The sequence below is a fragment of the Suncus etruscus genome, chromosome 9 (genome assembly GCF_024139225.1).
Source record: "Suncus etruscus isolate mSunEtr1 chromosome 9, mSunEtr1.pri.cur, whole genome shotgun sequence".
Classification (NCBI taxonomy): domain Eukaryota; kingdom Metazoa; phylum Chordata; class Mammalia; order Eulipotyphla; family Soricidae; genus Suncus; species Suncus etruscus.
Genome location: NC_064856.1, coordinates 50,404,951 through 50,419,944, shown reverse-complemented (window position 1 = coordinate 50,419,944; position 14,994 = coordinate 50,404,951). Strand labels below are relative to the sequence as shown.

Genomic DNA, 14,994 nt, shown 5'->3' with positions numbered 1-14,994 from the left:
ATCCACCCCCCCCCCAGTAAGTTCCATACCTTCTGCCCCGGTGCTACACCTTCCTACTCCTTGAGGTCCACTCCTTAGTGTTCAAGTCAGTTGCAAGTCCTTGTTCCACAGGTGAGACTCTTAAATTTCTCTAATAAATTTATTAATTGATTTGTCCAATAAATTTTCTCAGCAAGATCCCACATTGGATTCTGCATTTAATTTGGTTTGATGTGCTCTTTGTTTTGTTGCCACTGATTGCTCCCTTTTGTCATCTTTCTCCCACCTCTTCTAATTTTGTGTGTGTGTGTGTGTCTGTGTGTGTGTGTGTGTTTCTCTGATTTTTCTTTCCTTCCTCCTTGCTTTCCTCTGTTGTTCAAAAGACTTGGAGTTGCAATCCTGCCAACAATGTTCAAACATCATTTCAGCTGGGTTATAGTACCACTGGAAATTGTGTTATCAGAGAATCACAAATAGCAGAGCTATCAAGATTGTGTTCAGTATACACAGCAGTACTAGGAACCAATTCACAGCTAACTGCCTGCAAGTCATATACTCTATCACTGAGCTTTAAGACTCAGTGATTGCTTTTTGTCCATTTTCAGTGGTGCTCCTAGGCTATTCCCATCTCTGTGCTCAAGAGACAATATGGTGCCAAGGAAGAAGCCTGGATCTCTTAAATGCAAAGCATGTGCTCAGTCTGTTAAGTTATCCATCAACCCAAGCTCTCAAAAGTTAAAAAGCTAGTTATTAAAGACTTGTCATCCCACTAGTGAAGTCCCGAAAGAAATAGATGGAAAATAGATTTAGCAATCACAACAGGACTAGGTTTCAAATAAAATAAAGTCTGGGTTATGTCTTAAGTCAAAGATGCTCAAAAAATACTCTCTTTTCAACACTCATTTTGCTTAATCCTGATCAAATGATCAATTTTTCTGTATCTATAAAAATGCTAATAGCAACTTTTAAATGAACATCTCCCATTTGTTCACAGATAAGAAAACTGAAGTTTTTTGAGGTAAACTTTGCAGAAAGTTGTATAAGGATACATAATATGGACGACATCAGATCTAACTGATAAAGGATTTCTGAGTTGTTGATTTTTTATGGTTGGGGGCCACAGGGACTCAGGAGACCATATGAATACCAGGTACTGATCCTGGGTTGGCCTTGTGCAAAGCAAATACCTTATCCATTGTACTATATCTCGGCCCTCCTCATTTTTACCTTTTGGGGGGGGGGGGGTTTGGGGCTACACCCGTTGACATTCAGGGGTTACTCCTGGCTATGCACTCAGAAATTGCTCCTGGCTCGGGGGACCATATGGGACACTGGGGATCTAACCAGTCAGCTGTGTGCAAGGCAAACGCCCTACTGCTGTACTACTGCTGTACTACCGCTCTGGCCCTCATTTTTTCCTTCTAAACAAAGGAAACATCATTAGGCCTTTCTCTGTACAATGCAAATGATACTGTATACTCCCGAATTGAATTAGAAGATGTATTGAATTAAAATGAACTCAGTTTCATCTTAACAATTGAGTAATTAGATCAATCTAATCTTCTGAATTTTACTGTTTGTTTTATTACAGCCTATAATCAGAGGAAACGAGAACATGATGCTCATGAGTTTTACACAAATAGGCTATAAAGAAAAAGACTACTTCCTGGGAGCTGGAATGCCTGTCTGGAGTACAGGTGGGGGTGAGGTGGGATGGAGGGAGATTTGGGACATTGGTGGTGGGAATGTTGCACTGGTGAAGGGGGGGTGTTCTTTACATGATTGAAACCTAATCACAATCATATATGTAATCAAGATGTTTAAATAAAGGAAAAAAAGAAAAAAAAAAGAAAAAGACTACTTCCTAACAGTGAATATCTAGATGAGTCCAGGCAAATTACTTAACTGCTCTGTACCTCAGTTTCCAGATCTATAAAACAGGAACAACATCATATTGTCCTATAATTATCAATGAGTATCACTTACTTAGTAATGTAAGCACTGGGAAAACAGGAAATTTCTAAGAGTTGTATGTTTAACTGAAAAAACACTGAAAAGGAAAGTCTGATATATGCTGGTCTCAATACTTCTAAAAACTTAGTAAAAGATATACTCATGAAATCTGTCACTTAAGCCAGAGGAAGTCTGAGATAAATTCACTCCCCATGTCCTTGATCCCACATTAAGTTCTAACTTATTCATCAATATTTTACAAATACACAATTCTTTTTTTTTTTTGGTTTTTGGGTCACACCTGGCAGCGCTCAGGGGTTACACCTGGCTCTATACTCAGAAGTCGCTCCTGGCAGGCTCGGGGGACCATATGGTATGCCAGAATTCGAACCAACGACCTTCTGCACACAAGGCAAATGCCTTACCTCCATGCTATCTCTCCGGCCCCACAAATACTCAATTCTATATTACATGGCAAACACTATTCTCTCCAAAGAAGTCTCAAACATGTCCTCTCTAACTCACCTCATAAATACCATTCCTAGTTCAGTTCCTTTAAATGATCTATTCTAAGAGCCTCCAAACTTTGTCCTGACTTCCATGTTCTCTCTCCCATTCATCCTCCTCTTGCATCCATAGTGTTTTTGCAAAAATGCCAATCTATTCATTATGCCCCAAACTTTCTGGTGGTCCAAAATAAAGTTCCAAATTTCTTAGTACAGCTTAAGGACCCTTCAAAGTCTAGCTCCTATCCTTCTAGATGCCCTATTTCCTTTCTTGCCAAATCCTTGCTGGCATTTTATACTACACCAACCAAACACAGAGTTGTTCTAGCATATTCCACCCAACTATTCTGTTTCTATGTCATGGTTCAGGCTGTCCTTAAAGCTAGGATTGTCCTTCCCGTAGTTTCCTTCTTCCAGAAAAATCTTTCATTACCTTCCTAGACAGGGGTCCCTGCTAGTGACTCCCAAAACTAACTCATAATTATTATCATCAAATTACACATCCATGTTTCTCATAAGTTCATCACTCAACTTGGTAGATCTGGTAATAGTCCAGTGATGACTCCTAAGAGTGCTTCTCATTGTTCTTATGTGTCCCATAAGGGGACTTTACCTTGTAATCGGTTTAAAGTTACTCTTTTTTTTTTTTTTTTGGTATGGTCACGTCCAATAATGCTCAAGGGCTAGTTCTGGCTCTGTGTTTGCTATCAGTAGTTCTTGGGACAGTGATGGTGATGATGAATCATGTAATGTCAGGGACAAAATCCTAGCCTCCCACAGGTATAGCATGCTTTCCAGCCCATTAAGTTATTTTTCTGGCTCCTAAATCTTTATCTTTCTCTAACTATAAGGGCCACATCCAGCAGTGTTCAGCAAAATGGTACAGGCCTAATAATTCAACGGAAGGGCCTGGCTATACTCAGGAGTCACCAGAACAATATCCAAAGGGGTTCCAGGGGTCATGTGGTCCTGGTAATCAAACCCAGGGTCCTGACACTTAACCTTTTATTTTCTGTATCTTTCCCATCCTAATCACCAAATCTACAGCTGGTGACTAGGGTCCAGTCAAGAAAGAATCACTTAAGGGCTGGAGTGATTGCACAGTGTATAGGGTGCATGCGGTCAACCCAGGATCGATCCCCGGCATCCCATATGGTTCCCTGAGTCTGCCAGGAATGATTTTTTAGTGCAGAGCCAAGAATAACACCTGAGCTCCATTGGGCAAAACCCAAAAACAAAAATAAGAACCACAAGTTAAGGACCAATTAATTCTTTGCTGAGTCAACTCCCAGTGAAGGAAAAAGGAGCATACACTTTAGATATAGATAAAGGCCCTAATGCCAATCTTGTCGAACTTTAAATTCAGACAAATTATTACTTCTATTCACTTAGTATAAATTTCTCTTATATAAAGTAGGATAATAATATTGCAGGGCTTGCTAACAATAAAAATAACATTATTTGGGGCTGGAGAGATAGCACAGTGGTAGAGCGTTAGCTCTGCAAGCAGCCGATCCAGGACGGATGGTGGTTCAATCCCAGCATCTCATATGGTTCCCTGTGCCTGCCAGGAGTAATCCCTGAGCACAGCTGGGTGTGACTCAAAAACAAAACAAAACAAAAAATACATTATTTATTTTGTGGAAAATATGTTCTATCTCATTGAATCTTCATAATGCCATCATGGGTTAAGTTCTAGTACTTGCCCAGGTCCTGTAGTAAAATATGGGCTGGATAACCTGATGCTTATTTCCAACCACTTTTGCCCTTTGATAGAGATCAAGAAACTGAATTATTTTCACTTTCCCAGCATTCAAAGGAAGCCAAGCAGTCCAGTTCTGACCAATGAGATTTACATAGACTAAGGAAATTTTAGGAGACTGCTTTCCTAAGAAAAAGGACAAACACCACAAATGGTCCCCTTCACTTGATCACGGATACCTCGGTTCAATTCACCCCCCCCCCCATCCCATTTGGTCCCCCAAGCCAGGATCGATTTCTAAGTGCATTGCCAGGAGCAACCCAAGTGTCACCAGATGTGGCCCAAAAACCAAAACCAAAACCAAACAAAATAAAAAGATACCTCCATCTACAGGTCAAAAGGGTAAGCCATTAAACTAGTGACCTAGTAAATCAAGTTAATTTGCCAAAATTCTCCAGACTTCCTATTTCATGTGAGATCATATACTTTCTGTTTCTGCTACCATTACTCAAGTCTTCCAGTTGCATCTTCAAACATCAATTAGTAATACAAAATAACCAGATAAGAAAGATTCAAAGATAACCTTTTCTACTTGCACGCAGGAAACCCAGGATCCTCTGGAGCAACCTCTGGAGCACAGAGTAAACCTCAAAATAAAATTTTAAAAGGAAAAACCCCACAAGATTCAGGGGCCAGAGCAATAGTAGATCAGTTGCCTGGCATGAGGGAAGAAATGAGTTTGATCTCCAACACCTCATCCACTCCCCAGAGCCTGACAGGAGTGATCTGAGTGTAGAACCAGGAGTAAGCAAGCCCTGAGTACTGCTGAGTATGGTCCCAAAATCAATAACATGATATAAAATAAAATAAAACACCCCACAAGATTCAAAGAGAGGGAGAAACAACTTATTACAGATGATTTGTTCTCTGGGTTACTTTTATTAACATTTTAATAGTAAAAAAAGGCATTACAGGTGTTTTGTTTTGTTTTATTTTGTTTTCCTTTGAGGGAGGAAAAGTTCAGCCTCCTCAGTGCACAGGACACCATGAGCTACAGCCAGCAGAGCTCAGAAGGCCACACAGTATCATCAATAATCAAACCCTGGGTTTTTCTATATGACAGGCACATGAGACAGCCCTTTGAGCTATCTTCTTGGTTCCAAAGGTGAATATTTATTTAAATATTCAAAATAGGGAAGTCTTAGTAAATTTGGGCCTACACTGGTCTTGGAAACGTGCTGGCACTCAAATGAGGAAAATAATCAGTCGTATTAATTACTCAGCCTTCTTCCTCGAAGTTTTAGGCACCTCTCAGTGTTGTAACCTTAATCACAACATAGCTGCCCAACAACAGACCATCCTTTTTGGACATTTCTTTAGTTTTGCCTATACTCCTGAACTCAGTTCTTCCTGCTCTGGGTCAAGAGCAACGAGAAGGAAGGTATTGGCTGCTCCCTGCTACCTATTTCATTCAGGGCACTACAAGAATGTCAGTCTTTCTGCCATGCAGCCAGACGGCAAAGATTTCAAGGAACTCAGCATAAACTTATAATCGTGAGATCACTAGCGGGGATAGAGAAGGCCTAAGCTTTGCCTGGCAGTCAAAGACCTTTGGAGATAGCCGGAATGTGGATTTGTAGTTTAAACAAGAACAACAACTATTGATTTTTCTGCCTCTTTCTCCTGCTGAGAGCAGTAATAGTGAAAATCTGATTTAGACACTTAAATTCAAGTACCTTCCCCACCAGCTGAGCAATTTTAAAGTAATCACATTTTTTATCTCACCCAACATGAGTCCTTTTAAAGTTAATTTTGGGGGCCAATTATTTAGTTTTCCAAAGATGTGCAAAGAAAAAGATAGGATTGTTGGCTTTCATCCTGGAAACGAGCTTCTATTACTGTGTTGAGAGCTGCTTGCTTCATGGACCACCCAATTTGAAAAAGGGTCAACCAGTTCTATCAGAGTGTCATATCTGTCACACCTGACATATGATATGTTTTGGAAGCTGGGTGGAATCCCAAGCGGATTTTCCCACAGAATCATGACATTCAAAATGGCAAGGTTCCTAGATTAATTCACTGAACTGGAAGAGTAAAAATAAGTCTATTTATTGAACATTTACTAACTGGCATATGCAAGCATCAGATTCCTCAAGGGGCCTTGTGAAAATATAGATTGCTAGAACCAACTCTAGCTTTTCCGATTCAGTTCTGAGACAGGTCCAAGAATCAGAATTTTGAGGCCGGAGAGATAGCACAGTGGCATTTGCCTTGCAAGCAGCCATCCCAGGAACAAAGGTGGTTGGTTCAAATCCTGGCGTCCCATATGGTCCCCCATGCCTGCCAGGAGCTATTCCTGAGCAGATAGCCAGGAGTAACCCCTGAGCATCGCCAGGTGTGGCCCAAAAACCAAAAAAAAAAAAAAAAAAAGAATCAGAATTTCGAATAAATTCTGAGACCTGAAGACTATACTTAGAAGCACTTCTATTAGGTATAATGCAATCACCAGAGAGACTTTGAAAACCACAACTGGCCACCTCTAGATGTTGGAAAAACCTCTTTAACTCTAAGAGATTTTTAACATTAGGATATTCATCTTGCTTATAAATCTACTTTTAGAAAAGAAAGAAAAAGAAGAAGAAAGAAAGAAAGAAAGAGAAAGAAAGAAAGAAGAGAAAGAAAGAAAAAGAAAGAAAGAAAGAAAGAAAGAAAGAAAGAAAGAAAGAAAGAAAGAAAAGAAAGAAAAGAGAAAGAAAGAAAGAAAGAGAAAGAAAGAAAGAAAGAAAGAAAGAAAAAAAGAAAGAAAGAAAGAAAAAGAGAGAAATAAAGAAAGAAAGAAAAAGAGAGAGAAAGAAAGAAAGAAAGAAAGAAAGAAAGAAAGAAAGAAAGAAAAGAAAGAAAGAAAGAAAGAAAGAAAGAAAGAAAGAAAGAAAGAAAGAAAGAAAGAAAGAAAGAAAGAAAGAAAGAAAGAAAGAAAGAAAGAGATTCCAAGTGTTTGAGGACACTGGGTAATGCCTATTGGTTTTCAAAAAAGGGTTTCTCCTAGGAGCTTTATATAAGACAGTCTGGAAGAAAAGACAAGTTTGTAGTGCAGGTTCCCTAGACCTAGACTACCTAACAAGTAGTTGCTCTTAAGAAAATAAAGAAAAATAAAATTTTAATTTGGAGAATCTGCTCTAGATTATCTTCCCACTAGTGCAGGGATAAATTCAGTCTCCTCTAATATAAGTGCATTCAGATTGTAAGATTTGAAAAATATTGAGTGTGTCTAATAATACAAACAGCAAACTGCTACAAACTATCAACAAATAGCAACTGTTATTATTTTAAGGGCTCTGGGGGGTGCACATTCAGCAGTACTCAAGGATTATTCCTGGCCCTGCTCTCAGGACCAGCAGGCTCAGGGACCATATGGGATGTCGGGGATTGAACCTGGGTGGTTGCTTGTAAGGCAAGTGTCCTACCAACTGTGTTATCATTCTGCCCTGCAACCATTATTGTTACTTTCTAATAGATGTTATTACTAACCTATCTATAGGAGAAACAACTTACTCTAGTGTTTAGGGCATGAGAAGTTTCCTTTCTACCAACACATCTTCATTTTATTTTATTTTATTTTATTATTTTTTTACATCTTTATTTTATTTTGTGGTGAAGGATCCAACCTAGGTCCTTCACATGCAAGGCTAGTGCTCTACCACTAAGTGCTTTGGACCTTAGACCCACATGTCAGTTCTTATCAAATAACGTCGTGATTCCTTGGAAAATAGAACTATAGAAGGTAAACCAATTCTGCCTTCCAATGCTAAGGAATTCTCTTCAAAACACAGGAAAAAGAAAATTCTGATAGTAAATTTATTGATCTTATCAATCTCTGGCCTCTCTAGAGCTCACCCTGCCCAAGTCGTTAACCTTCAGGATAAGAATCAACCCAGCTCTATTTTTGACTAGCTTTGCCTGATTTTAAAAGTTATTACAAATAAAATATCTCCTTTAAGACTCAAACAAAAAATAGGGTGAATGATATTATTGTTACTTTATAGAGAAGGAAACTAAGACCCTCAAAAATAAAGTAAAATGTTCACAGATAGGCTTGCTAAGGCTAGTGTAGGCATTAGAACTTGTCAGGCTCAAGTTTACTCCACACCATTTACAGAAACAGGAATGATAAAATGTGGCACACACCTATAATAAAATATTTGATCAGAAAAAGGAATGAAGGGGCCAGAGTAGTGGCGTGGATTAGTAAAGTGTCTGCCTTGCCGGCGCTAGCCTAGGATGGACCGCGCTTTGATCCCTTGGCGTTCCATATGGTTCCCCAAGCCAGGAGCAATTTCTGAGAACATAGCCAGGAGTAAACCCCTGAGTATCACCGGGTATGGGTCAAAAAACAAAAAACAAGAAAAAGAAATGAAATTGATATGTGCTGCAACTTTATGCCAGTGGACTGGTAAAAACAGAACTATTTTATGGGCCACTAAATTTTAAAAGGATTATTTAGGGAGGCTGGAACGGTGGTGCTAGTAGTAAGATGGTCTGCCTTGCAAGCGCTAACCTAGGACGGATGGCGGTTCAACCCCCCCTGCCCCGTTTCTCAGGCATCCCATATGGTTCCCCAAGCCAGGAGTAACCCCTGAGAGTCACCGAGTGTGGCCAAAAAAAAAAAAAGAGCAATCATTGAGGAGGCCTTCTCAAGGTCCTTGAAGGAGGCTCCTGCTCCAGGTTGAAATTGTTGCCAGCCAGCCTGCCTGCCTTCCTGCCTACCTAACAGAAACAACTCTTTGCTGGCACCATGTGTCATCTTCAAGAGAATATGGCTATGATCTCCTCTACTTCAGAGACCTCCACAAGCACCTGCCTCCTGGCTTCAGCAGTCCCTCAGCCCTGCAGCTGACCCAGGACCTAATGTAGTTGGTTTGAATCCTGGCATCCCATATGGTTCCCCATGCCTGCCAGGAGCTATTTCTGAGCAGACAGCCAGGAGTAACCACTGAGCGCTGCCAGGTGTGGCCCAAAAACCAAAAGAAAAATTATTTTTTAATTCTTCTCTCTTCACTTTTGCAAAATTATGTATTTTTAAGAGTGATCTATTTCATGTAGATTTTAAAGTGTATTAGTATATAACTATTTATTCCATTAAATTTTCCATATATAAATCTGTAAAAATAATATATACATTTGGGGGCTGGATAGTATAGTGGGTAGAGTGCTTGCCATACAGTGGCAAGTTTGATCCCTGGCACTACCCAAAGTTCCTTGAGCTCCACCAGGAGTAATTTTTGAGTGCAAAGCTAGGAGTAGTCACTGAGTGTGACTCAAAAACAAAAAATAAATAAACAAACAAAAGTATACATTTGTGTTCTTGTTTTGCTTTGTTTTGTTTTTTGGGCCACATCTGGTAGAGCTCAGATGATTACTCCTGGCTCTGCACTTGGGAATCACTCTTGGCTGGCTTGGGGGGATTGCTATATGAAATGCCAGGAATCAAACCTGTAATGGCCAAAGATACCAGAATTGAAAAATTTGTCAAAAGAATTGAAGTTATTTGGGTATTTAGGGGAGGGATTAAGGAAAGGGGTAGGTGGATAGGTGGGTAGATGGGAATGGTTGGTTCTTGGGATTTGTTTGAAGAAACATTATAAGGGGCACCGGAGAGATAGCACAATGGTAGGGCATTTGCCTTGCAAGCAGCCGATCCAGGATAGATGGTGGTTCGAATCCTGGCATCCCATATGGTCCCCTGTGCCTGCCAGGAGCAATTTCTGAGCACAGAGTCAGGAGTAACCCCAGAGTGCTGCTGGGTATGACACAAACAAACAAACAAACAAACATAATAAGGAAGAAAAACACAAAAGTTCCAATTTTGGGGGTAAGGGGTTGGGTCACACCCAACAGTGCTCAGGGCTTACTCTTGGCTCTACACTCAGAAATCGCTCCTGGGGACCAGAGAGATAGCATGGAGGTAAGGCATTTGCCTTTCATACAGAAGGACGGTGGTTCGAATCCCGGCATCCCATATGGTCCCCTGTGCCTGCCAGGAGTGATTTCTGAGTGACGCCGGGTGTGACCCAAAAAAAAAAAAAAAAAAGAAATCGCTCCTGGCAGGTTCAGGGGACCATATGGAATGCCGGGATTTGAAACACTGTCCTTCGGCATGCAAGGCAAACACTCTACCTATCTCCATACTATCTCTCTGGCCCCAGAAGTTCCAAAATATTTTAAGTTTAAAATTTTCTGCTACATGATCCTAACAAAGGTGAAAGGATTTGGGTTATAACTGAGAAAAGTTTTATTTTCAGTCTTACTGATACATTTTTTGTTTTGTTTTTTTTTGGGGCCACACCCAGTGATGCTCAGGGATTACTCCTGGCTATATGCTCAGAAATCGCTCCTGGCTTTGGGGGACCACATGGGACACCAGGGATTGAACTGAGGTTTGTCCTAGGTCAGCCGCGTGCAAGACAAATGCCCTATTGCTGTGCTCTAACTCTAGCACCTTACTGATACATTGTTGTCTTGTTTTGTTTTTAATGTTTGTTTCTTGGCAACACTGGTTGAGCTCAGAACTTATTCCTAGGTTCTGTGCTTGGGGAATCATTCCTCTGGCAGGGCTCAGGAGACCAACCATATGTGGTATGGGGAATTGAAACCAAGTCAGCTGGATTCAAGGCAAGCACCTTACCTGTTATACTATCTCTCTGACCTGAGATTTCATATTGTATCTGCAGACTTGCTAGCATAATCATCAGGGTCCCATACCTGATAAACTGCTCTGTCAAAACAAATCTGCTTCTTAAGCAAAAGAACCATTCAGAGGGGCAGGAAGGGAGGAGAACTAATTTTTTTTAAAAGGTAAAGCTTTCAAACAGATTTAAACAGATCTAGTCTTCCAAATTCAAAGGTTATGTCTTTTTTTGTACACTGAATATGTTCACTGAAGGCAGAAATCAGGAAATCATTAAGGATCAGCACAGGAGTAGGGAGAGCTTATAAATTATAATAAGTCAGTAGAGAACAGGGAAAGGACAGGAACAGAGGGCAGTCAAGGAAGGATAAAGGCCAGCATTAACATTTTCTGTAAAACTCTTCACTATCTCCTCACTTAAAAGTAATAGGCAAGTTTTCATGATTCATCTGTTATCATATTTCAGAATTTTCCTCTACTTAAGATTTGAAAAATTCATCACAAGTGAACTGTCTGGCCCTATTACATTTACTAGACCTAGCTGTCTAATGAAGGACTTTCTAATCTTTTTTTCAGTTTATTATTGGAGATGATATACTCAGGCTTAGAAAGTTACAGCACAGTGGGTACATTATTTCCTTTGCATGCAGATAACCTGGGTTATCTGGGTTCAATTCCAGCATTCCATAGCCCTAGAGTAATTCCTGAGTGCAGAGCTAGGAATAACACCTGAGCATCGATGGGTGTGGCTCAAAAACAACAAAAAGAAAGTACCTGACATTATATATACTTATAAGGGGCAGAACCGTTCTATAAGTTAGTACCTCTTAAACTTTTTCTACTTGTAAACCCATCCCCTCTCTTTATTTCCAGATAAGTGCAACACAAGCAAGTGCTGATAGAAACACATGTAAATCAATACACAATTGATTTTGAGATAATTTTTGGTTATTGTATATTCAGAAATCTTTTACTGTTAAATTTTTCATAAATCCCACATTCATGACCCAGCGCTTAAGAAGTTTGAATCTAAGCATTATATATCCCATACTCCTTACTCTAGAGATATACTCATTGCTCTGCATTATAACAATCACTAAACACCAACTAAGTATTGGGCATGGTGCCATAAACTTATAAACATGTCCATGGATCTGTAATTCAGCTGTCTATAGAGATCATTATTCATTTTAGAGTTAAGGAAATTGAGATACAGAAAGGTTTAATTACCTGCCTAAGATCATGCAGCTAATCAATGGCAGAGTCTAGGATATAGCCCAGTCTCCTTTTCTGCATATACATCAGACACTGTCATTAACAGAAAAATCTTAAGAAGCTGCAGATGTAGCCCAGGATCTGAGTACTTGACTGCATGTGAGATAGAAAGACAGACACACATATGCATGCTCGCACACGCATACAGGGGTTAATAATAGCCACAGAGTACAGGGTTAAGATTGTTGGCTTTGCCTGCCACTAACCCAGGTTCGATCCTGACACTACATGATCTCACCAGCACAGTCAGGTGGCTTCCTAGAGGGCCCTGAGCACTGTATGGTCTGGCCTTGGAGGCACTTGGGTAATCCCTGGCACTGTAGGGCCTGAGCAGACAACTTCCCCCAGGCCTTGCACTGAACCCTGGTTCAGTTAGCTAGAAATTGAAAGGGTTGGCCCATGGGTCTTTGAGCCTCCCTCTACCAATTCCCCTCATAAATTGTTTTGGGGTCACACCCAGTGGTGCTCAGGACTTATTCTTGGCTCTACACTCAGGGATCATTCCTGGGGGGCTTGGAGGACCATATAAAGTGCCAGAAATTGAACACAGGCCAGCAAGACTATTGACTATTCTCTGTACACCACCACCATCCACATTCTTCCAGGCAAATTTTTTGTTGTTTACTTATAGTCCTATCATGGGACTATAATTGATGCTGAGGATCAAGGTCATCCACAGCCAAGCTAAATGCCTTACCTCCTGGACCAGGTCTCTGTACCAAGAAAAAGAAAATAAGTGGAGAAAAGAAACTAAGAAAAGAGGTGAGTATTTAGGTTCTGACAACATCCCACACTTTTCACAGAGAAACATTTCTAAAATCTTCTACCCAATAAAAATATTGCTTATCTTCCTCCTTAAACTGTTGACAATTTAATAATCCTTATTATTAATCTCAAATTAATAATCTCAAGAATGTCATTTTCATCTCTACTAGACCCTAGACATGTCTCCCTTTCCAACTTCCCAAACATCATCAGTTCTTTTAGAAATGTAGATACTGAGGCTGAAGCGATAGCACAGCAGTAAGGCATTTGCCTTGCATGCAGCCAACACAGGATGGACCCCAGTTAGAATCCTGGCATCCCATATGGTCCCCTGAGCCTGCCAGGAGTGATTTCTGAGCACAGTGTAACCCATGAGTGCCGCTGGGTGTGACCCCAAAACAAAAACAGTAACGAAACAAAACAAATGTAGATACCGAAATCAATTGCACAGGTCCTTTGTAGTGTCCTTAGCCACCTTTTCTCAAAAATGGGAACCATTCTCCCAACACTCACCAGTGTAGGCCATGTTCTTAGGGTTGCCATAAGGAGCCCCAGGCTGCACGGGGCTGTAAACAGGATTCATTGTGGAAGACTGAGGATCCTAGGAGAAAAGAGAAAACAAAACTGATTAGTGCTTATTCATTCATCCAGTTTCCTCTCTTCAGTCTTCAATTTATATTCACAGAGAAGAAATAAGGCATAGTTTTAAAAAAATCTACATAAAAAAGGTCATTTGAGGGCCCAGAGAGATAGCACAGCAGTGAATCCCCTGAGTCCCATATGGTCCCTGTGCCTGCCAGGAGCTATTTCTGAGCAGACAACTAGGAGTAACCCCTGAGCAACGACGGGTGTGGCCCAAAAACCAAACACACACACACAAAAAAAGGTCATTTGAGAGGCCTGAATGATGATAGTTCAGTGGGTGGCCATTTGTCTTGCACACAACCAATCCAGGTTTTAGTTCCAGTATCCCATACGGTCCACCCAGAACCACCAGGAGTAATTCCAAGGCAGAATAATTCCTAAAAACTGTTGGGTGTGGTCCCAAACAAAAAGTCTTATTTAATTGTACTAGTCCTATATACTTGCCATCTTACAGATCAAGATGCTGAGAAACAGTGAGGTAATAACTTGTTTAATATCACCCAGGCCTAACTCTCATCACCAGTCAACTATCAGAGAAAGCTGTCAATAGTCTACTGTATGACATTAGCTAAATTACTTCTCCCTTTCTAGACAATGACCTAATGGAAAATGAGTTAATTTAGGATCTCTGAGGTTCTAATTCTAATGATACTTGTGGAAGAACTGGCAAAGAATGAATCTACTGGGGAGCACAGGTACTTGATGATGAACATACAGAACATCGGAAGAAATAATATCACTTAATTCTTTTTTTTTTTTTTTTTTTGGTTTTTGGGCCACACCCAGTGACGCTCAGGGGTTACTCCTGGCTATGCGCTCAGAAGTCGCTCCTGGCTTTGGGGGACCATATGGGACACCGGGGGATCGAACCGCGGTCCGTCCTAGGCTAGCGCTGGCAAGGCAGACACCTTGCCTTTAGCGCCACCGCCCGGCCCCCATCACTTAATTCTTGCTCATGCAGAGGACAAGATACCAATGTGAAAAACATGTAAAATTTATTGCCACTGATCATTTTAATGCAGACAAGGAAACAAGATCTTTTTCAAAGTGTATTCAAGGGAAAGAAATAAACTTGGAAATTTGTGTGCAGTAAGTACCACCTGAACAAGCGCTTTGTTAATTATCTTAATGAAGCACATTCTCCATTCTGATTAATGAAATAGCTCTCATTAAGCTCTATTAGCCAGCCAATTTGTCCCACCTTGTTATGGGAACCATTTCTGACACATAGGCCAATTCGTGTTTGAAAACGTGTTTCCAAATATATGATTTACACTTCATAAAAAATCTAACAATTTCTTCCTAACTAGGTTTGCATGATAGAAGAGCATATTTTTAGGTCATTAACTTCTCCTGAAGCACCTCAGGGTAGGAAATACGTCAAATGTTTAAAACAGCCAATCAACAGCTGGCTTAATGACAACTATTTTGCAATTTGTCTGTACATGGTTCTGGAATGAAGGTGGAGAAAGGGTTCCAAAGGA

At 40.4% G+C, this 14,994-nt stretch overlaps 2 protein-coding genes across 3 annotated transcripts in view; one reads left to right on the top strand and one right to left on the bottom strand.

Annotated features, from left to right (window-relative positions):
* The window catches only part of PLEKHB1 (pleckstrin homology domain containing B1), a 414,220-nt gene that overhangs the window by 244,302 nt on the left and 154,924 nt on the right, over positions 1-14,994 (top strand). The window lies entirely within an intron of this gene.
* The window catches only part of FAM168A (family with sequence similarity 168 member A), a 175,877-nt gene that overhangs the window by 46,724 nt on the left and 114,159 nt on the right, over positions 1-14,994 (bottom strand). For both annotated transcript variants that reach the window (XM_049780436.1, XM_049780437.1), the window contains exon 2: positions 13,379-13,466. In XM_049780436.1, coding sequence (XP_049636393.1) covers positions 13,379-13,448 — 70 coding nt within the window. In that variant the 5' untranslated portion in view covers positions 13,449-13,466. The remainder of the gene's footprint in view (positions 1-13,378; positions 13,467-14,994) is intronic.